The sequence below is a fragment of the Schistocerca cancellata genome, chromosome 11 (genome assembly GCF_023864275.1).
Source record: "Schistocerca cancellata isolate TAMUIC-IGC-003103 chromosome 11, iqSchCanc2.1, whole genome shotgun sequence".
Classification (NCBI taxonomy): domain Eukaryota; kingdom Metazoa; phylum Arthropoda; class Insecta; order Orthoptera; family Acrididae; genus Schistocerca; species Schistocerca cancellata.
Window position 1 is genome coordinate 58958221 of NC_064636.1, and position 24349 is coordinate 58982569.

Here is a 24349-nt window from a genome sequence, read left to right on the forward strand (position 1 = left end):
TCATATTGTCCGGTAAATCTCCCAACTCGTGGTTCTGGATGACTTTTCTAAACTGTACCCCTTCCCCTAAACCTCTCCAGTCCTTTCCTTCACTGCTCTTCCATCCCCTTCAACTCTTCTGCCAGAAGGAGGAGATACTGGATCTGGAAGCTTGTGAAAGTTCAATCCTTTTGTTTGTATGTTCCCCTGCTTCCACTTGGTAAGTAGATTTTTTGTGTCTCCATTTATATTATACTATCAATAACTGATTATTTTTGTTGTTATAAAATTAAGTTTTCGTTAGTCTCGAGGTGCACAACTGCAATTCTGGTACACTCTGCAATCATTATGAACACAGTACCACACCACGCCACTAAAGGAGACAAAACAGAGTGGCACAGCAGACTGATAAAGTCAGGTACTGTGGAGCAATTTGTTTTCATAAGCAGGAGACACACATGAAATGCATTCCCAACTGTGAATATGGACAACTATCAGCTGTATAATGGAATGACAACAATGAAAATGCAGACCACACCAGGAGTGGAACCAGAATTTCCCACTTACCGTGACACTATCCAAGCACAGGTGACTGACAGCATAGGGGAGTTATGTAGGAATTTTACGAAGGAGTATCAGGTAGTGATAGTGGGTGGAGCAGGGTACAGTCTTGATAGGGACTGTGAATATGATGTAGGTGGGGGAAGATAACTACTCAAACTGGTGGCACTAATGTCGATTTCGTCCAACTTTTACAGCATCATGATTCGTCTCATCTTAATGCGGCTGTTAGGTGTGTTACCATGGGGCTGGAGAAGGCACTGATGGCAGAGGGCATGGGTCACATTTCAGTGGTACCAGTTGAGTCTATCAGTAGATCAGGTTTCACTAGGAATGGCCTGCATCTCAATAGGTATGGGAATGGGAGGCTGGCAAAGCTTATAGGTGACAATGTAGTGGGTGGTGGTGGGATCACTCGTGGAAAAAATTCCTGTAGTAGTTGGTGTTAGAGTTGCACTTTTTTTAGATTGAAGTCAGCTGATATGTATACCTGCTTAAAGGAAGTCTGTCTAACTACCGTGTTTACCCGAATCTAAGCCGCACTCGAATCTAAGCCGCACCTGAAAAATGAGACTCGAAACAAAGGAAAAAAAAAATTCCCGAATCTAAGTCGCACCTGAAATTTGAGACTCGAAATTCAAGGGGAGAGAAAAGTTTTAGGCTGCACCTCCAAATCGAAACAAAGTTGGTCCATTGTAATATGAGACACAATTTAGGTCAAATGCATGACGATACAGCTACAGTAGTTTGGTTCGAGTCTTAAGCTTTACCAGGTAGCCATTGCTATGCGTCAGGCGCTCCGTCCGTATTTATACAGGTACCCTTCCTTTTTCACGTGCTTCGTGTGGTTTGAATCGATTGCTTATTTTGTTTGATCTGATAAGTGCCATTTTCTCTGTTATGGGTGTTTACGTCACTCTAAGCTGAAAATGCATCACTGTACTGTGTCATGCATTGTTTGTCGCATTCTGATAGTGCGTGTTTACGGCCTGTCGCCGTTCGCAGCATGGCTTGCTTTTGTGCGCACTACCGCCGCTTACAACTAAAAAGAGGCGAATCGTCTCATTAGCGAAGCAATGCCAAGAGACTGCTATTTGTTGTTACTTACACTGCTGCTTTCTTTGAGAATGATCAATAAGAACCAAATAATAGGCTGCATATGATAGAACATGTTCTGAACGAGAGTTAGGCGAAAATTTTTCTCTGTTTGAAAATCTTTGCGGCCGCTTCTTTAGTTCATCAAATTCTGCACAGAAATTAAGAGTCATCTTAGATTTAAAAATCTAGTCAGTTGCCGTGGTTCATTTCTGACTGTATCACTATTAGGCTAAGAATAATACAAATATAAACATGACACGATAAGTGTATTCTTCCGCGTTTGCTGTTGTCTCACTCTAGTTTCGTAGTTTATTAGGCAGACAGGATTTAAATGAGATAGCAGCAAACACGGAAGAACACATGGCAAAATGTTTATATTCGTATTATTCTTTTGGTGAATGGTGAAGAGAATACTGCTTGTGATTCACATTTCATCAGGTTACTATTAGCAACCATCTCTTCTCACAGGTAGGAAAAAATTCAGAACGTAGAGTTGGCCATATTGAAAAACATTCCAAACAGTCTTGCCAGTCAGATTTTCGTAGTACATTGAAATTCTACTACATTCGAAGATGAACAATACAGAATTTGTATTTACTTCGTTGGATAATTTATGAAAATGCAGTGGTCGAAACTCGGGGCGGAGAAAAAAAAGCTCGTCTTCCACCTTTTTTTTTAAATTTATTTACAGACGCAGAGGTTTTGGCGCCAGTATTTATCTTTGTGCCTACAAAGCATGCCTTTGTAGCGCTACATATATTCGAAGGCAGAAGTTAGTTGTGGCGGCACCTACCAACATTTTTCAGAACTTCCGCTTGCTTTGCACTCGATTCTAAGCCGCAGGCGGTTTTTTGGATTACAAAAACCGGAAAAAAAGTGCGGCTTAGATTCGAGTAAATACGGTAAATGCTCACCTTCAGAGGATGTCATGTTTCCAAGTAGAGAAGGAACTAGCATATTTCATCAAAATATAAGAGGTATTGGAGATAAAGTTAGTGAACTGCTTATAGATGTTGACTCTGAAATTATTTATATATCGGAGCACCACTAAAATAATTTGACAATTCAGAGGCTTCCTTTACGAGGACACAGATTAGCTGGCTGTTTTTCAAGGAGTTCCTTGTGGGGTGGGGAAGTGGCTATGTATGTAAAAAAAACAGTATTCCATCTGAGTCCATAGACCTATCACGGCACTGCACTGAACAGATATTTGAATGTTGTGCAGGGCAGTTGAATTTAGTGAAACTACACTTCTAATTATTGTTGTTTATAGGTCCCCTAATGCCGACTTCAGAGCATTTCTGCTCAAGCTAGAGAGGGTGCTTGATTCACTATATAGGAAGTAAAAAGTGAAATACCAGAAATTAGTTATATGTTGTGACTTCAATATAAAATATGTATATGATAGTGCAAGAAAAAGGATGCTGGTAGAGCTCCTAAATTCGTATGATCTGATGCAGACTGTTTTTTCCAAGTAGGGTGCAGGGGAACAGTAGCACAGCCATAGACAATATTTTTATTCATTCTTCATTACTAGATGGGCATTCTGTTAGTAAAAGGGTGAAAGGCCTTTCAGACCATGATGCACAAATTTTAATACTAAAGGCTTTTGTACTCAAGCAAATGTCACATATATAATTACAAATTATGTAGGAAAGTTAATCCAACAGCAATAGTGTGTTTTTTAAACCACATCAAGGAACAAGAGTGGCAGAATGTTTATAGTACTGATAACATAGATGATGGATATAATGCTTTCCTTAACACATTTCTCATGCTCTTTGAGAGTTGCTTTCTATTAGAATGTTCTAAACAGGGTACTAGAAGTAAAAGGCAGCCTGAGTGGCTGACTAGTGGGATAATGATATCATGTAGAACAAAGCGGGAATTATGTCAAAATGTTAGAAGTGGTCACAATCAAGCTACAGCAACAAACAGTATCGTAAGGTGCTTAAAAATGTTATTAGGAAGGCAAAGAGTATGTGGTACGCAAATAGAATAGCTAATTCACAAGAAAACATTGAAACCATATGATCAGTTGTGAAGGAAGTGTCTGGTTAGCAGCACAAGGTTGACAATATATAGTCAGTTCGTAGTAAAAATGTATCTGTTACTGATAAATCAGATTTAACAATCATTTTCTGAGTAATGGTGGTGAATTAAATAAAAATTTAGTTTCTACAGGGAATCATATAACTTCCTTGGCAAATACCTTTCCGAGGTTGATGTCTGAAATACTCCTCTGTGATGCAGACGAGGGGGAGATTGAGTCAATAATTAAATCGCTGAAGACTGAGGACTCTCACAGTTATGATGGAGTGTCTAGCAGAATATTAAAAGTACTGTGCTGCACATGTTAGCCCTGTATTTAGCCATATTTGTAATTTTTCCTTTAGGAATGGTCAGTTTCCTTAACGATTAAAGTACTCATTATAAATCTGCTTTATAAAAGGGGAGAAAGGGATAATGTAGACAATTTTAGACCTATTTCTATGCCATCAGTATTAGCTAAAGTTACTGAAAAGGCTGCCTATGTAAGGATAATTGATCATTTTATATCACACGATTTGCTATCAGATGTACAATTCGGCTTTAGAAGTCATTTAACAGCTGAAAATTCTCTTTTTTCTGTGAAGTAGTGCATGGGTTAAACAAACGCTAGGCACATTTTTTATTTAACTAAGGTGTCTGATTGTATTGATCACAAAATATTGCTCCAGAAGTTGGACCATTACAGAATACAGGGAGTAGCTCACAATTGGTTCAGCTCTTGCTTTAGCAACAGAGAGCAAAAGGTCATTACTCACAGTGTTGAAATTGGCTGTGATGTGGGGTCTGAGTGGAGTACGGTCAAGTGAGAGTTGCCTCAGGAATCAGCGTTGTGGCCACTTCTGTTGCTTATTTATATAAATGATAAGCCCTTTAGTATTATGGGTAACTAAAATATTTCCGTTTACTGATACACTAGTTTGGTAGTAAAGAATGTTATGTGCAACATCGGCTCGGTTTTAAACAGTGCAGTTCATGACCTAAGTTCATGGTTTGTAGAAAATAAAGTAATGCTAAATCACAGTAAGACTCAGTTTTTACAGTTTCCAACACACAATTCAACAAAACCTGATGTTTTGATTTCACATAATGGACATATGATTAATGAAACCGAACAATTCAAATTTCTACGTCTTCAGATAGATAGTAAGCTGTCGTGGAAAGCCCACATTCAGGATCTTGTTCAAAGACTTAATGCTGCCATTTTTACTATTCGACCGGTATCTGAAGTAAGTGATCGTTTGACACGAAAATTAGTCTACTTTTCTTATTTTCATTCACTTATGTCATATGGTATTATATTTTGTGGTACGTCTTCCTACTCTAAAATGATATTTTCGGCTCAGAAACGGGTGGGTCGGGTAATAAGCGGTGCAAGTTCACAAACCTCTTCCCGACCCCTGTTCATGATTCTGTGTATTTTGATATTGGCCTCTCAATACATATATTCCTTACTGACATTTCTTTTTATTTTTTATTTATTTTTATTTATTTATTTATTGTTCCGTGGGACCAAATTAAGGAGAAGTCTCCATGCTCATGGAACGAGTCAATACATGAAATTATAACACGATATTAGAAACAGATAAAATGAAATATAAAAAAACATATTCAGGTGACAAGTCGTAAGTTTAAATGAAGAAAATTAACAATGTAACACTGGAATCTGCTTAATTTTTTAGCTCTTCCAGGAGCTCCTCGACAGAATAGAAGGAGTGAGCCATGAGGAAACTCTTCCGTTTAGACTTAAAAGAGTTTGGGCTACTGCTAAGATTTTTGAGTTCTTGTAGTAGCTTATTGAAAATGGATGCAGCAGAATACTGCACTCCTTTCTGCACAAGAGTCAAGGAAGTGCATTCTACATGCAGATTTGATTTCTGCCTAGTATTACCTGAGTGAAAGCTGCTAACTCTTGGGAATAGGCTAATATTGCTAACAACAAATGACATTAAAGAAAATATATACAGTGAGGACAATGTCAGAATTCCCAGATTTTTGAACAGGGGTCGACAAGACGTTCTCGAACTTACACCACATATAGCTCGAACAGCCCATTTTTGAGCCAAAAATACCCTTTTTGAATCAGAAGAATTACCCCAAAAAATAATACCATACGACATAAGCGTATGAAAATATGCGAAGTAGACTACTTTTCGTGTTGAACTGTCACTTATTTCAGATACTGTTCTAACGGTAAATAAAGCAGCATTTAGCTTCTGAACAAGATCCTGGACATGGGCTTTCCACAACAGCTTACTATCTATCCCAACGCTTAGGAACTTGAACTGTTCCGCCTCGATTATAATATGCCCATTCTGTCTGATCAAAATATCTGTTCTTGTTGAATTGTGAGTTAGAAACTGTAAAAACTGAGTCTTACTGTGATTTAGCATCAAATTATTTTCCACAAGCCACGAACTTATTTCATGAACTACATTATTTGTTACTGTTTCAATATTACACACAAGATCCTTCACTATCAAGCTGGTGTCATCAGCAAACAGAAATATTTTTGAATCACCTGTAATACTAGAAGGCATATCATTTATATAAATAAGAAACAGCAGTGGCCCCAGCACCGACCTTTGGGGAACGCCCCACATAACAGTGCCCCATTGGGACTGAACATCACTACCACTCTCAATATTGCGGAGAATTACCCTCTGCTTTCTGTTCTTAAAGTAAGAGGCGAACCAATTGTAAGCTACTCCCCTTACTCCATAATGGTCCTACTTCTGCAGTAATATTTTGTGGTCAACACAGTCAAAAGCCTTCGTTAAATCAAAGAAAACACCTAGCGTTCGGAACCTTCTATTTAATCTGTCCAAAACCTCACAGAGAAAAGAGAATATAGCATTTTCAGTTGTTAAACCATTTCTAAAACCAAACTGAACATTTGACAGCAAATTATGTGAATTTAAATGCTCCAGTAACTTTGTATATACAACCTTCTCGATAATTTTAGCAAACACCGATGGCATAGAAATAGGTCTAAAATTGTCAACATTATCAATGTCTCCCTTTTTATAAAGTGGCTTCACTACCGAGTACTTTAATCGGTCAGGAAACCGACCACTCCTAAAGGAAAAGTTACAGATATGGCTGAGAACTGGGCTAACATACATAGAACAATACTTCAGTATTCTGCTGGATACCCCGTCATATCCATGAGAGTTCTTGGTCTTTAGTGATTTAATTATTAACTCAATCTCCCTCTTGTCAGTATCATAGAGGAGCATTTCAGGTAACAGTCTCGGAACACTTTTTTCTAAGAGCGCTATATGATTCCCTGTTGGGACTAGGTTTCTATTTAGTTCACCTGCTATATTCAGAAAGTGATTATTAAATACTGTACATATATGCGACTTATCAGTAACACAGACATTCCCACTACACACTGATTCTATATCCTCGACCTGTCTCTGCAGACCAGCCACTTCCTTTACGACTGACCATATGGTTTTAATTTTATCCTGAGACTTAGCTATTCTATCTGCATACCACATACTTTTTGCCTTCCTAATAACATTTTTAAGCACCTTACAATACTGTTTGTAATGGGCTGCTGCATTTAGATTTTGACTGTTTCTAACGTTTTGATATAATTGTCACTTTGTTCTACAAGATATTCTTATCCCTCTAGTCAGCCACCCAGGCTGCCTGTTTGTGCTAGTACCCTGTTTTAAACATTCTAACGGAAAGCAACTTTCAAAGAGCACGAGAAAAGTCTTGAGAAAAGCATTATATTTATCATCTACTGTATCAGCGCTATAAACATCTTGCCACTCTTGTTCCTTTATAAGGTTTACAAAGGTCTCTACAGCAACTGGATCAGATTTCCTGAACAGCACAAAAATCTTTTAAAGTTAAAATTTGTGCATCATGATCTGAAAGTCCATTCACCTTTTTGCTAACAGAATGCCCTTCTAGTAATGAGGAATGAACAAAAATGTTGTCTATGGTTGTTCTACTGTTCCCTTGCACTCTCGTTGGAAAGAATACGGTTTGCATAAGATTATATGAATTAAAGAGGTCTACCAGCATCCGCTTCCTTGCACAATCACTTATACAATTAATATTGAAGTCACCACATACAACTAACTTTTTGTATTTCCTATAAAGTGAACCAAGAACCTCTTCTAGCTTTAGCAAAAATGTTGTGAAATCGGAGTGTGGGGATCTATAAATAACAACAGTTAGAAGTTTAGCTCCGTTAAATTTAACCACACTTGCACAACATTCAAACACCTTTTCACTGCAGTACTTTGAAACATCAATTGACTCAAATGGGATGCCGTTTTTCACATACATGGCTACTCCCCCGCACCGCAAAGAGCTCCTCGAAAAGCTGCCAGCCAACCTGTATCCTGGTAAAGGAAGCCTCTGAATTATCTCCTTATTTAAAAAGTGTTCAGATATACCAATAATTTCAGAGTCAACATCTATAAGCAGTTCACTAACTTTACCTCTAATACCTTGTATATTTTGATGAAATATACTAATTCCCTCATTACTTGGATGCCTAAGCTTTGTCAAAAGTGATTCCCTTGTTAGAGAGACTTCCCTTAAGCAGGAATACCTATCAGCTGACTTCAATCTAAAAAAGGTGCAGCTCTAACACCCACTACTGCAGGAATTTTCCCACGAGTGATCCCATCAACCCCACCTATGCTGTCACCTATAAGCTTTGCCAACCTCCCCTTTCCATACCTGTTGAGGTGCAGGCCGTGTCTAGTGAAACCCGTCCTGCTGATAGACTCCACCGACACCACTGAAATGTGACCCATGCCTTCTGTCATCAGCGCACCCCCAAGTCTCATGTTATTACGCCTGACGGCTGTATTAAGATGAGGCCGATCGTGACGCCGAAACAATTCCACGAAATGCACATTCGTGTTGCCAGTCTGAGTGGCTATCTTTTCCAGGTCACCATCTACGTTATACTCCCCATCCCTATCAATACTATTACCAGCCCCACCCACAATCACTACCTCATCCTCTTTAGTAAAATCCCTACATAACCCCCCTATGTTAACAGTCACCTGAGCCAATCCTGAATTAGGCTTCACAATGCTGGTGACCTGGTACTCACTCCCCAGCACTTCCTGCAACTGCTGGCCTACACCTCTGCCATGAGAACTACCTAACAGCAGAACCTTCTTCTTCCTCTTCGACTTTGCAACCGTCCTAGCCACCGCAACTACTGAGGTCTGCTGCATACTTCCTACATCTACAGCTACTAGAGATTGCTCTCCACTAGACTGACAGTTGGTCATATCTATTGTAAACACCAATAGTAAAACTATCTGAAAATCTTCTTCTCCTAGCAGATCTCTTGCCAACAGCCAGCTCCCATTCCCCAACCCCCGTCTCCCTCCTCATCCTATCTAGCTCCTCCTGTGCATTTTTCAACTGCACCTGAAGGGCACAGATCTTACGCTCCTGCTCCTCTATCAACTTACTCTTGCTACGTAACCTGCAGTTCCAGGAGAGGATCTCACCAGAATGCCCACTGGCTTCCCCACTGCATTCCCCCCAGTGAAAATACTTCGAACAAGTCTCACACCGCAATCCACTACTCACGAACCTACGGCAAAGCCCACAGTTCTCACTCGTCGTAAAATTTTACTTTTTCTAAGTTCCACTACTACAATAAGAAGATGTTAAAAACCTGACTACAATAATCACAAACTTACTCTACAAGGGAAGTAACTACTATTATTAACAGTATTAATAAACAACAAATGTGAATATAACAAAAGACTAATACAGCATGAGAATCAAACGTCTAATGACACAGTAACTGTTATTAACAGTATTAATAAACAACAAATGTGAATATAACAAAAGACTAATACAGAAAGAGAATCAAACGTCTAATGACACAGTAACGAAGCTGAAAACAGTTCCCAAAAGGTTCTTCTGAAATTATTTCACCAGAAAACACCAAGAACACCAGTTGAAGACTACTAAAGTTCCTAAATAAACCACTATACACGAACAATTAATTAGTACTTAGCTTTCGATGCGCCGCTACAGCTGCAACTGGTCAGCGCGGAATGTAAACACAGGCAAGAGGTTAAGTTGCTCGATACGAAACACTCACAAATATCAGGTCACAACACAAGAAAGGCAGAGGTGAATGAAGAAACCACTAATACGTCACTTATATAGTAAATATTATCACAAAAACCGTTAAAATATGTATCTGAAACCTCAAAATATATGAAAACTTAGAGAGCGATCTCACACGCTGTCACTCGCTTATGACGTCTTGTTAACAGTACTAGCTTATTCCCAAGAACAAGCAGCTTTCACTCAGTTAATACTCGGCAGAAATCAAGTCTGCAGAAAGGTGTGCAGTATACTGCTGCATCCATTTTCAATAAGCCACCACTAGAATTCAAAAATCTTAGCAGTAATCAACATGCTTTCTAATTGAAACTGAAGAGTTTCCTTAGTGGTCACTCCTATTCTGTCGAGGAGTTCCTCGAAAAATTAAGCCGATTCTTATGTTATACTGTTGAGTGTGTGTACTTAAACTTATGGCTTGACTTTTTTTCAGGTTCGTAAACATTTTATTTTTGTGTGTTATTACTTTTATATTGTAATTTCAAGTACTAACGCGTTCCACGACCTCCGAGATTTGTTGCTAAATTTGGCCCTATGGAACTTGACGTGTAAATAAATAAATTAAACAACTTACGGCAAGACACAAACTTCCGTATGTCGTCAGTTGTGTGACTACAACCTGCACTCTTACTCCATTCATTATGTATATTCCTAGACAGGGGAGACATTTTAATTGAAAGCTGGATAAATACGATAATGCAGTGCCTGTGTAGTTCAGAAATATAATGAAATGTTCCTTCAGACATGCACGCAATAACCCGGAAATCCGGGTTCGAGTCCCAGTCCGGCACAAATTTTCATTGTCATTCCATCTTACAGCAGACGGTTGGCCATACTCTTAACTGCAAACACATTTCACGGAAATAACGGCTGTACTCACTACAGTGCCTGTTCCGTGAATCATTTTCCTGAACAACACAGGCACTCATCCAATAAAGCCTTTCACGACTGGATGTTTCAGCTGCTGAGAATTTTTCCGGGTTGTACGGCCGTGGTCCATGGAACTCTTCAATCCCTCAGTCAGCACAAACAGGAGTACCTCCGAAGATGTCCAACGTAGCCTTGGACAAAACGCCAGGGATTGAAGAGTTCCACGGACCACGGCCATACAACTGGAAAAATTCTCAGCAGCTAACACAGGCACTGCACTACCCAAGCAGGACAAATGTTGCGATTTCTCAAGCGATTTGGATTTGTCTCATAGAGCTGTAAGAATCCTGCTGCTGCCAAAAATGAGTTACCGCACAACACTCTACTTTATCACAGGCTTCTACCACTTCATTTTGCCTCTTCTAGTGCCACACTACAGTACTGCTGCAGTGCGAGGATTTCAATGTACACCAGGACTGCAGACAAACAAAAAATGTGTTATGCGATTCAAAATGACAATTATTACTTTAGGACTATCCCCAATAAACTGAAGTCTCACAAAATTGGGCACATTTATCACTCGCCACAGTCGTTTATTTACAGAAGAACATGCAGTTGCTGCAGACAAGACACCACCCGCTGCAGAGCTCACCTGGCAGAAAATGATGGCCTGTCCGATAGTGACGACACCGTAGATGTTGCTGATGGCACGGTACTTCTCCTCGGCATTGCGGCAGTTGACGTAGTACTGCTTGATGTTGTCCAGGCTCTCCTCCTCGCGCTTCAGCCGGATGATCACCGGGTTACGCACAATCGCCTCTGCGAATGTCATCACGTCCTGCTCGTACGTCGCCGAGAAGAACATCATCTGGCACGACCGCTTCAGCATCCTGCACGTAATTGTGTCGGCGGGGTCAGAAATGGGCACAGAATGAATGGCTCTAGCTCGAAAACAGAATAAGGTAAGAATTAAGGCAATTTTAGAACAGAGGGAGTATCTGTCATACGCCATTACAAAAACACCCTTCAGATGATGGGAGCATAATTTTTCTTGAATGAAAATCATGCCTTCCAGCCTAAACATGAAACACTGTAATAATATTCTGATAAAACTTTAGAGACATATAGACATTCATTTTTCTCTCCCTCTAAGAAATGGCTAGTAGTGGTACAATGTATCCTCTGCCACACACCATACAGTGGCTGCCAAGTTTTTATATACAGGGTGTTACAAAAAGGTACAGCCAAACTTTCAGGAAACATTCCTCACACACAAATAAAGAAAAGATGTTATGTGGACATGTGGACATGTGTCCGAAAACGCTTAATTTCCATGTTAGAGCTCATTTTAGTTTCATCAGTATGTACTGTACTTCCTCGATTCACCGCCAGTCGGCCCAATTGAAGGAAGGTAAAGTTAACTTCGGTACTTGTGTTGACATGCGACTCATTGCTCTAGAGTACTAGCATCGAGCACATCAGTACGTAGCATCAACAGGTTAGTGTTCATCACGAACGTGGTTTTGCAGTCAGTGCAATGTTAACAAATGCGGAGTTGGCAGATGCCCATTTGATGTACGAATTAGCACGGGGCAATAGCAGTGGCGCGGTACGTTCGTATCGAGACAGATTTCCAGAACGAAGGTGTCCCGACAGGAAGACGTTCGAAGCAATTGATCGGCGTCTCAGGGAGCACGGAACATTCCAGCCAATGACTCGCGACTGGGGAAGACCTAGAACGACGAGGACACCTGCAATGGACTAGGCAATTCTTCGTGCAGTTGACGATAACCCTAATGTCAGCGTCAGAGAAGTTGCTGCTGTACGAGGTAACGTTGACCACGTCACTGTATGGAGAGTGCTACGGGAGAGCCAGTTGTTTCCGTACCGTGTACAGCGTGTGCAGGCACTATCAGCAGCTGATTGGCCTCCACGGGAACACTTCTGCGAATGGTTCATCCGACAATGTGTCAATCCTCATTTCAGTGCAAATGTTCTCGTTACGGATGAGGCTTCATTCCAACAAGATCAGATTGTAAATTTTGACAATCAACATGTGTGGGCTGACGAGAATCCGCACGCAACTGTGCAATCACATCATCAACACAGATTTTCTGTGAACGTTTGGGCAGGCATTGTTGGTGATATTTCGATTGGGCCCCATGTTCTTCCACCTACGTTCAATTGAGCACATTATAATGATTTCATACGAGATACTCTATCTGTGCCTTTACAAGTACGACACAACATGTGGTTCATGCACGATGGAGCTCCTGCACATTTCAGTCGAAGTGTTTGTACGCTTCTCAACAACAGATTCGGTGACCGACGGATTGGTAGAGGCAGACCAATTCCGTGGCCTCCACGCTCTCCTGACCTCAACCCTCTTGACTTTCATTTATGGGGGCATTTGAAAGCTCTTGTCTACGCAACCCCGGTACCAAATTTAGAGACTCTTCGTGCTCGTATTGTGGACGGCTGTGATACAATACGCCATTCTCCAGGGCTGCATCAGCGCATCAGGGATTCCGTGCGACGGAGGGTGGATGCACGTACCCTCGCTAACGGAGGACATTTTGAACATTCCCTGTAACAAAGTGTTTGAAGTCACACTGGTACATTCTGTTGCTGTGTGTTTCCATTCCATGATTAATGTGATTTGAAGAGAAGTAATAAAATGAGCTCTAACATGGAAAATAAGCGTTTCCGGACACATGTCCACATAACATATTTTCTTTCTTTGTGTGTGAGGACTGTTTCCTGAAAGTTTGGCCGTACCTTTTTGTAACACCCTGTATGTATATGAGTATGTAGATACAGAAACCAGCAGTCAGCAGTTGCTGATATATGCAGTAATCATCATTCTCCAGATAAAAGCCTGTCATCACGCAGATATGCAGGGGTACATCTGCAATAGTAGTAGTAGTAGTAGTAGTAGTAGTAGTAGTAGTAGTAAGTAATCTGCCACTGCAGGGTTAGGCCTATGGCCTGTTCCGGTCTCACTATCGCATCTCAGTCTCAGTTTTCCCTTTGCTTCTCTTGCCCCACATTTTATAATCCATTGCCTTTATGGCGACGTATGAAGTACACATTCTCTCCTTTTTCTCTGTGCCGGATTGCCTTTTGGGTGATTGGCTGCACCCCTGATTCTTCCTTTATTACTTTGTTTCTAATTTTGTCTTCCCTAGTTCAGCCTTTGACAGATCCCAGAAATTTCATGTGTGATGTTTGTAATTGCTGTAAATCTTTATTTCTCAGGGTCCAGCTTTATGCCCCATATAATAAAGTACGAATTGCCATGACGATATAAAATATCAGTTGGTTGTCTTTCCTTTTCTTACCGATAGGTATTCTCCCTATTGTGCCAAATATACAATGTTACGTATCAATTTTTTTCTCTATAAGCATATCTCCATCACACGGTATGTCGTATTCTAAATATTTCAAATGGGTTATCTGTTTTATTGATTTACTATTGAGATCTATTGTTTGTACTGGTTGAATACCTAAAAAGACCATAGATTTAGTTTTATTTATAAATACAGTCAGATTGCAGCTTGCACTTACCTCACTTAGTTTACGTAATGCCATTTGTAATTTGTGGCGGAGGGCACTTTACGTGCCACTGTCATTACCTCCCTTTTCTGTTCCAGTCACGTATGGTTCGCGGAAAGAATGACTGTCTGGAAGCCTCCGTGCGCGCTCGAATCTCTCTAATTTTACATTCATGATCTCCTCGGGAGGTATAAGTAGGGGGAAGCAATATATTCGATACCTCATCCAGAAACGCACCCTCTCGAAACCTGGCGATCAAGCTACACCGCGATGCAGAGCGCCTCTCTTGCAGAGTCTGCCACTTGAGTTCGCTAAACATCTCCGTAACGCTATCACGGTTACCAAATAACCCTGTGATGAAATGCGCTGCTCTTCTTTGGATCTTCTCTATCTCCTCTGTCAACCCGACATGGTACGGATCCCACACTGATGAGCAATACTCAAGTATAGGTCGAACGAGTGCTTTATAAGCCACCTCCTTTGTTGATGGACTACATTTTCTAAGGACTCTCCCAATGAATTTCATCCTGGCACACGCCTTACCAACAATTAATTTTATATGATCATTCCACTTCAAATCGTTCCGTACGCATACTCCCAGATATTTTACAGAAGTAACTGTTACCAGTGTTTGTTCTGCTATCATATAATCATACAATAAAGGATCCTTCTTTCTATGTATTTGCAATACATTACATTTGTCTATGTTAAGGGTCAGTTGCCACTCCCTGCACCAAGTGCCTATCCGCTGCAGGTCTTCCTGCATTTCGCTGCAATTTTCTAATGCTGCAGTTTCTCTGTATACTAAAGCATCAACTGCGAAAAGCCACATGGAACTTCCGACACTATCTATTAGGTCATTTATATATATTTTGAAAAGCAATGGTCCCATAACACTCCCCTGTGGCACTCCAGAGGTTACTTTAACGTCTGTAGACGTCTCTCCATTGAGAACAACATGTATGTTCTGTTTGCTAAAAGCTCTTCAATCCAGCCACACAGCTGGTCTGATATCCCATAGGCTCTTACTTTGTTTATCAGGCGACAGTGCGGAACTGTATAAAACGCCTTCCAGAAGTCAAGGAAAATGGCATCTACCTGAGAGCCTGTATGTAATATTTTCTAGGTATCATGAACAAACAAAGCGAGTTGGGTATCACACGATCGCTGTTTCCAGAATCCATGTTGATTCCTACAGAGTAGATTCTGCGGTTTCAGAAATGACATGATACACGAGCAAAAAACATGTTCTCAAATTCTACAACAGATCGACGTCAGAGATGTAGACCTATAGTTTTGTGCATCTGCTCGACGACCCTTCTTGAAGACTGGGACTACCTGTGCTCTTTTCAAATCATTTGGAACCTACCGTTCCTCTGGAGACTTGCGGTACACAGCTGTTAGAAGGGGGGCAAGTTCTTTCGAGTACTCTGTGTAGAATCAAATTGGTATCCCGTCAGGTCCAGTGGACTCTCCTCTGTTGAGTGATTTCAGTTGCTTTTTTATCCCTTGGACACTTATTTTGATGTCAGCCATTTTTTCATTTGTGCGAGGATTGAGAGAAGGAACTGTTGTGCGGTCTTCCTCTGTGAAACAGCTTTGGAAAAAGGTGTTTAGTATTTCAGCTTTACACATGTCATCCTCTATTTCAATGCCATCACCATCCCAGAGTGTTTGGATATGCTGTTTCGAGCCACTTACTGATTTAACGTAAGACCAGAACTTCCTAGGATTTTCTGACAAGTCGGCACATAGAATTTTACTTTCGAATTCACTGAACGCTTTACGCACAGGCTTCCTTACGCTAACTTTGATATAGTTTAGCTTCTGTTTGTCTGAGAGGTTTTGGCTGCGTTTAAACTTGCAGAGAAGCTCTCTTTGCTTTCGCAGTAGTTTCCTAACTTTGTTGTTGAACCACGGTGGGTTTTTCCCGTCCCTCACAGTTTTACTCAGCACGTACCTGTTGCCTTGAACTTTTTCCATAAACACTCAACATTGTCAGTGTCCGAACAGAAATTTTCGTTATGATCTGTCAGGTAGTCTGAAATCTGCCTCCTATTACTCTTGCTAAACAGATAAACCTTCCTCCCTTTTTTTTATATTCCTATTTACTTCCATATTCAGGGATGCTGCAACGACCTTATGATCACTAAACTCCCTTCTGCGCTTATAGAGTCGAAAAGTTCGGGTCTGTTTGTTATCAATAGGTCCAAGATGTTATCTCCACGAGTCGGTTGTCTGTTTAACTGCTCGAGGTAATTTTCGGATAGTGCACTCAGTATAATTGGATGTTTTGGAACGCTGCCCCCACGCCAGGCCCCACCGACCGCCACGGACACCCCACCCCCCCTCCAGCACAGCACTCCGCGAAGAATGGGCCGCCATTACCTGAGAAACCCTGCAGCACCTGACCAAATGCACGCCCGCGAGATAGTAGATACTAAATAATTTTGGTGGCACGCTACACCCTCGTTTTACTCCTCGATTTGTTTGTATTTCAGGTTGCAATGCAGCAAATTATTACGAGTTGTTGTCCTGAGTTGAAAGCGTAGCTTGCCACAGAGTCGGGAGGAGAGCAGCTGTGTGGTTCTCACGCTGGCCACTGGGTCGAGCGCGCTATGTACTTGATTAATGCTGCGTGCAATTTGTTACACATACTTTCTATGAATCTGAAGAACTACTATTAAATATTAACTGATCTTTTTCATACTTTATATGCTGAAAATCTATGGATAACTCAACCATGCTGAAAAACTGAAATGAATAACTTCAATGTTTAAGGACATATAAATTTTTTTCCTAAAATACCCAATAAGCATGCTGGCATTGCGAAACCGCGTTAGGGACTGTAATGTATTTATCTATAGTATCAATTGAAACTACAACCAAGAGGACAGGATCATATAATATAATTTTCTGGAATTTTCTTCAGTTTCATTACCGGGAGACTTATGATGAAATTAAAAATACACTGTAAAACTATTATTTCACTGTGTTCTGGTTATGCGAGTGTTTTGGAGAGAAAGCAAATGAATGGAGCACATCCGTAAAGTGAGAATGTGATATTTTATTAAAATTATGTAAGTGTATGAATGAGAAAGTTCTGCAATAGGGAAATTTGTGATGTATGTCACAGAGACCCCGATTTTGTAAAGGCAGCCAGAAGAGACACGGAGTATTAAATTTACAAGTAAATTATTTTGTGGAAAGGAATTTTATTCTGTGTTCATTAAACTGTATTTAGTTTATGAATTACTAGATTTCTAGCATAAATTACTTGTGGCAATCTGCTTGGATGACATTAGAAATACCATGAGTATAGAAGTGCTCAAGATGATCTGACTGGCTACTTAATATACGAGCCAATAGGAATTCAGCATTTCTCATGGTTTTCAGTAAGGCTTTGTGCCTCAGATCTATGACACGAGAGTTATGTCGCTGATGAAGAGTGACTACAGTATTGATCATTTTTGAAAGTTTCAGTCTTGTGAGTCAGTTATATAAAGAGATATTCACGTGTGAACACTTCATGTCATCCAAAACTTCCATGTGACATGCTCTGTGTAGGTAACGATAAATTATGGTGAACACTTTCTCACAAGAAGCCTACTGAACAAGTATATATATCAACTCACAAGTAGTCGTGGGGCAGTGACTGACTGGTACGTTCAAAGTACCAGATATACAGATACTAAATATCTTCTGGCTGCTTTTGAGTATGACTCTGTTGAGAGACAGTGAGTAGCATTGCATAATTGATGTCGGGATATTAAATTGACTTTATAGCAATTTTCCTTGTTTTAAAAACAATAAACCAAATAAAAGGAAATTTTAGACTTTTTTTTTTCAAACGACTCGTGCAAGGATTCTGAACACTTGATAGTTTAACTAACTTTCAGCTACTACCGATAGATTGGCCTTTGCGTGGTAAGTATTTAGTTGGTTTTTCATCAACGCTGCTTTTGTCGGCTAAACCAGCATATACCATCACAGAGTGAAGGGTGAGACAACCTGAAGCCTATCCATGTAGGTGGACAGATCGTTTGAAGGGTAGTGACAAGTCAATGCACTCTACCTCATTTGGTGTATTTAGCGGCCAGGAAAATTAAAGTTCAGGGCTGAATGAACATTAATAGCAGCAGCATAAAACCTGTGTTAGAAGGACCCACATGTGTGCAGATATACTTCTGAACTGAAGAGATAGGAGGATGATTTAAACCCAGTCCAGATATTGTGAACATTATTAACGGACAGGACACAGCAGGCAGAGAGGTCAGAGAACTACAGGAATGCCAACAGCACACCGTGGAGCAGCGAGCAGTAGCAGACCAGCACAAGCAGCAGTTGGCTGCCGTGGATGGCGCTGTGGGGTCCCAGAAACTGGACCAGTGTTGGCACCCTGTGGCAGACTGACTCACAGTAGCATCTCTGTGTACTGACAATGCGGAGAAAAAGCTAAGTAGTGTTTTTCTTCCTTTGGTGTGTGTGTGTGTGTGTGTGTGTGTGTGTGTGTGTGTGTGTGTGTGTGTGTGTGTGTGTGTGTGGATAGATTTACTTTTAATGTGTGTCAAATTGAAGACGGTGGTTATCAAAATTCATCCGATACTTATGGGTCAATTAATGAGCAAAACAAGGTGGAAGCTAATGTTAAGTTAGCACCAGGTTTTATGAAGGAAGTAATAAAAGGGACAGGATTTGAAATTGACGAGAAAAATGTAAGTACTGCAAGTCAAGAAATAAGTAGGGAACAGACACCTGGTCTGAATGTTAAATTAGTACCATTTACTGTCACTGAAGTGAAAATAGAGCCAGCATTTGAGGCTTGTGAGCAGAAAGTTAGCATTGCAACAATGTTCCAAAACAATGGGGTATTGGCAGTACAATGAAGGGAATGAATACAAAAACAAATGAACTTCGGTCTGATGTGGATAGTAAAATAAGTGGGCTGGGTAATTAAACAAATAGTAAAATAAGTGGATTAGTTTCTGAAATTAATCAGTAATTTATAGAACAGTAAGAACAGTCTGATAATAAATTGAAAAATTTTAAAGAGGAAATTCTGTAGGAAATTGATCACAGAATTTTGGGCTTAAGTGATTCTGTAAAAAATGAGTTATCACAACTTAACGAAAGCGTGAGAGGGCAAATATGCCATGCGAAACAAGAACGTAAGAATTATATTGTCACAGTAAAAGGTGAGCTAACTACCCATATAAAGCAAGTTACTGAAGGTAATGAACATCTAGGTGAACAGTCAAGTGCTGACTTGAATAAAGTACATGCTCAAGTAGATCATGTTGATAAACAGTGATGAGGATCATAAATTCTGGCTATAAAATTGAGGAGGAAAGTGACAAAAGTAAACTGTTAGGAGGGCATGTGTGTGCATGAATAAATTATTTAGAAGCTAACTGGTCACAATTTAGTACAGTAGTAACTGATAACCTAGAATGACATTAGACTAACAAATGTAGAACAGAAAATTACTGACAGTAGTGGTCATGTAATGATAAATGGTGTTGCAGAGTCCTCAAACTGCCTTTGTTAACCATAGATAGTTTCTGAGCTCTGATCCCAACAAGATTGTGCATCCCAAAGCATTCTGGAGTGATTTTGAAGATGTGTTACCTAGGTCATGGAATGACAAAGAGAAGATAGGATTTGTGTTATCTAATCTTATGGTAGACAAGGATGACAGCATGGAAAGTTTTAGACTTTCTTTGGGGAATACTGAGGGAAGAGAGAACAGATGGAAGTATTAAACAGCTTTTGGTCAGGTGAAAGTTTAACTCAAAGAAATATACTATTATGAGGTTTGTCAGGAAGTGGTAACTATTTTGTATTACATGGCTACAAAGTTAGAAACAGAACAAATTATAATGGGATTAGAAAACGAATCACCTTTGTACTGGTGAAAGAAAGTAATTTCTGCACCCAGAGGCGACATTAACAAGCTCATTTTATACTTGAAAAGGGTAAAGAATCTTTGGAAAGAAGAGGAAAATAATAACAGAGATTATAGGACTCCAACTAGGCAAAAGTGAAGTGCAAGTAAAAAGGTGCGCAAAGATCTAACATCAGAGAGGAATGTCCAGAGGACAAGGGGGGTTTCACTGGATGTAGAAATTATGGGTACATGAATGACAGTTATCAAAATCAGCAATCACTTGAGACAGCAGAACAGCATCCCAGACAGCCAAATTAATGGAATGCTATGGCTAATGGAAGAGTAGGCAATGAGGAAAACTAGCAGCAATCTGTAAGGAAGCTAGCATTTGCAGACTTCCAGAAATAGGTTAAATCCACTAGCAAAGCCCTTTGTAAGCCAGCAACCAATTAAACAACACATTAGTGGTACAAGTACTATAAACCTACCTCAGGAAAGGGAGGAGATTCTGTCTGATAGTGATGGACCAGTTTCAAATGTCAAAGAAGGTGTCCGCAGAGTGGAAGAAAGCTCATCAGATAGTGATGCAGCAACAGAAGTAGATAAAGTTGGGGTTTTTTGAAAATTCTGACAACATAAAAGGAAGTGTTGCAGAATCTGAGAGGATTAGAGAAGGTTAATGTTTCAAGAAATGTTTTGATTTGTCACTAGTAAACAAATTAATTAAAGCTGCCACAATTAAAAAAGAAGTAGTCCTCTAAATGTGTGTGTTATTTCCGCAGAAGGAATAGGATTCAACAGACATGAGGTAGTGCGGGATTTACTGGAAGAACCAGATCCTGGAACTGTTGAAGAATCATCAGGTGGACTGATAACAGAGGTTACAGTTTTTGGTGAAAAAGTTCCTTTCTTAACTGATAGTGGTTCAGATGAACGTGCAGTGTCAAAAATTTTTGTAGATGCTATTGCCAATTGGAAAGAAATAGTTATTATGCCCTCCTCAACAATAAAAATTGTAGCAGCACAGGTAAAAGTAAGAAAGCAGTAACTCATGAGGTCATGTTACCTACAAAGATTCAGTGTGAGTAATTGTACCAGAATTTCCTGATAATTTTCAGGTTCATTGTGGAGATGTTGCTTGGGGCACATTTTCTGCAAAAATACAAAGGGAAGATAGATTTTGGGAATCATGAAGCTGTCATTACTGTACATAGGAAGTGGCTGACTGCCATCTGCAGGAAGAAAGCAGTCTCCAGCAGGTGAGCAATGTGGTGTACCTATACATTGCTGCAGGAAAAAGGAGGATATTGTGGGATACAATGAGTATGGAGAAAGGGAGGAAATAGGTCCTGATGAAATAAGAAACATCAGGGTCCGAATGGAAGAAAAGGTAGTGGAGTTATCGAATTTGACAGAAATGCAGAAAAATGAGATGAAACGGGTTGTAAGTAAACACCAGGTCGCATTTTTGGACCGGCCATGACTAGTCACAGATTACCAATGTTATCTAACAGTAAAAAATGATGCACACTTTAAAAAAAAACCACACTGTGATTGTGGAGTTGCATAAAGAAGCAATAAGGGAAATGCTTCAGAAAATGCTTAAATGGAGCATAACCAAAAGGGGCATTAGTGTATATAATAATCTATTAGTTATGGTCCCCAAAAAAGACCTATTAGGCTTGTTCTGGATGCAAGAGCTTTGAAGAAAATAAAGTTATGAGCCCAAAAATATAGATGAACTATTACAGAAATTTAACGGCATGAAATTTTTCACCTCTATGGATATAATGGCAGAAGTACAAATCCTTTCTATTTGACGGACAATGTTACCAATGTAAAGTAGTTCCCTTTGGTTTGAATATCAGGGTTTGTCCTTTCATCAGGGTGATGTCCTAAGTATTAGGTGATGAACTGTTGAAGCGAATAACTGTGTTTATGGATGATGTGTTAATTTCAACTAGCAGTTGGAATTCCCTAAACTAACAGAAGTGGCTATGGAGCACAAAAAGAAAATAGCAAAATAGAAAGAAGGCTTTGCATAGAAACAGAAGACATGATACTATGGCCCCTCCCACAAGTTTTCAGATTGGAGACTTGGTACTGGTTACAATCATGGAAAAGTAAAAAAAAAACTATCTGTGGAAACCAAGAAATTCACAGACGAATGTCTGAGTTCCTTCATAATAGTGAACAAGCCTCAAGTGAAGGCCTATACGCTATAGTATTGTAAGACCCACAAACTGTTACGACTATGCAACAACATTGACCTAAGGAAGTATATACAGAAAGAGGATGGTGACAGTAGTAACTAACTGGCCTCAGGAGACACACATTCTTTGCTACATCAGGTGTTTGGCAAACACCAGGCATCCTGAGTTGTTGGCAATATTTCATTTTAGTTTTCATACTGTCAACCTCTCTCCTTCATTCAGAAATTTTGCTATCGTCTGTTCTTCCTTAACTATCTTGTGGGTATATAGTGTACATAGTGTGTTGTAGGATGTAAGAGTTATTACCAAACCATTTTTGAATGCATTTCAGTACTAAAGACTGTATGAACATACTGAACAGTGGATGAGGAATCAGTGAGGAGAACACGTGAAAGTTTTGTAGAATAAGATAATGTAATATGTAAGTGTCATGAAATGTAACTATACTTGTTTACGTATAAGTTTCAGAACAGAGGCAGCGCCGTTATGGTCAACAATGTACAAAGCCAAGAAATTTTGTACATAAATGAAGATGAACACATGTTGTATACATTACGACAACTGCAAACTGAGGAGTTACTGTAAATATTTTCAGTGATTTTTTCATTCTGAGTGTTTGTATATATTATTTAATATTTTCTAAAAGTTCAGAAATGTACCTACTTGTATTTCAGAAACTAGTAAAAAATTTAAGAGCAGAAACAAAGAACTTACATAGAAAAGAGAAATTTTTTTTAGCAGTAACTGGCTTGAGTGAATGTGTGTCTGAAGTGCCTTATAATGACAGATGCCTGTAGTTTGAACTGGGTAAAGATAGGGACAAAATGGCTCTGAGCACTATGTGACTTAACATCTATGGTCATCAGTCAAAGATAGGGATACTTAAGAGTAACATTTACTTTTGATTAGCTGAGGTTAGTTTACTTTTTAGCGAAAATTATTTTTTCTGAAGAAAAATTTACACTGAATAATACAGTAGTGCAGTAATGTTACAACTAAATATGTACAATCATATCCAGAAAACTGTCTTTGTAAACATAACAATCATGATAAATGAACAGTGTACGTATTTGAAGCAAACAAGTTTAACATTCTTCTTTGTAGGAAGAAAAGTAATGCTTGTTTGGCTTAGACTTACGGTAATTTGCAGGTATGCCCATAATGAAAACTGGATATGAGACTCACTTATATCTGACAGGCCTTCAACACATTTCACTGATGGCAGTCGCTTGTGTGTGCACAGTGTTTTGTCGTTGTAAAAAGTGCATTTCAGTTGCAACTAAAATCTTATTTTGGTTTTGTCTCTCGTTTATGTTTTATTGCAGCAGTATTATTCTGCAGTAGCAGGATACAGTAGTATTCTTTGTAAGAGTATCAGTTCTTACCAGTCAACATTTAAAAAATTAACTGAAAATTAAAACTATGAACAATTTCCCGAATTCTGAAAAATCCCTGGATTTTTCCAATTTTCTCCCGGATGAAAAAAAATTCTCAGGTTTTTCTCGGATTTCCCAGCTGTCTCAGTGCATATACACCCTCTGGTAGCCAAAATTGGGAGAGTGAGGGTTTTTCAGCCCACACTACACCTAAGTGACTAGCTGCATTTTAATTGTAACCAGCTGGTACTAATTGGCAGGCATCACAGACACGTTACATCTTGTAAATGGCAATTGGTTTCAAACCTGACAAGAATTGTTGCTGCCAGTGAATGCAGCAAGTACATCTCTACCAGTTTCTAAGCAAACACTGAAAAGGCAACTGCACCCACCGGAGATTTGGAGTTGGGTACTTTGCAAAAGGCCATTGCTAACAACAGCACACACATACAGGGTCGAACAACATAGGAACTGTACACTAACTGACAGACACATAGTGTAGCCCAACGAGTCATAATTTTAAATCTTTTCAGACGATACGAGGTATCGAGTTCTCTGATGGCCCCTACGGCATTTAAACCCCAGTCAGTAGTGGATGTAGTTCAGGCTGCACGTGGTTCTGTGAAGCT

General features: G+C 39.7%; 1 protein-coding gene across 1 annotated transcript in view; it reads right to left on the reverse strand.

Moving 5' to 3' along the window:
- The window catches only part of LOC126108670 (DEAD-box helicase Dbp80-like), a 145173-nt gene that overhangs the window by 20786 nt on the left and 100038 nt on the right, over positions 1-24349 (reverse strand). The window contains exon 7 of the mRNA XM_049913979.1: positions 11342-11579. Coding sequence (XP_049769936.1) covers positions 11342-11579 — 238 coding nt within the window. The remainder of the gene's footprint in view (positions 1-11341; positions 11580-24349) is intronic.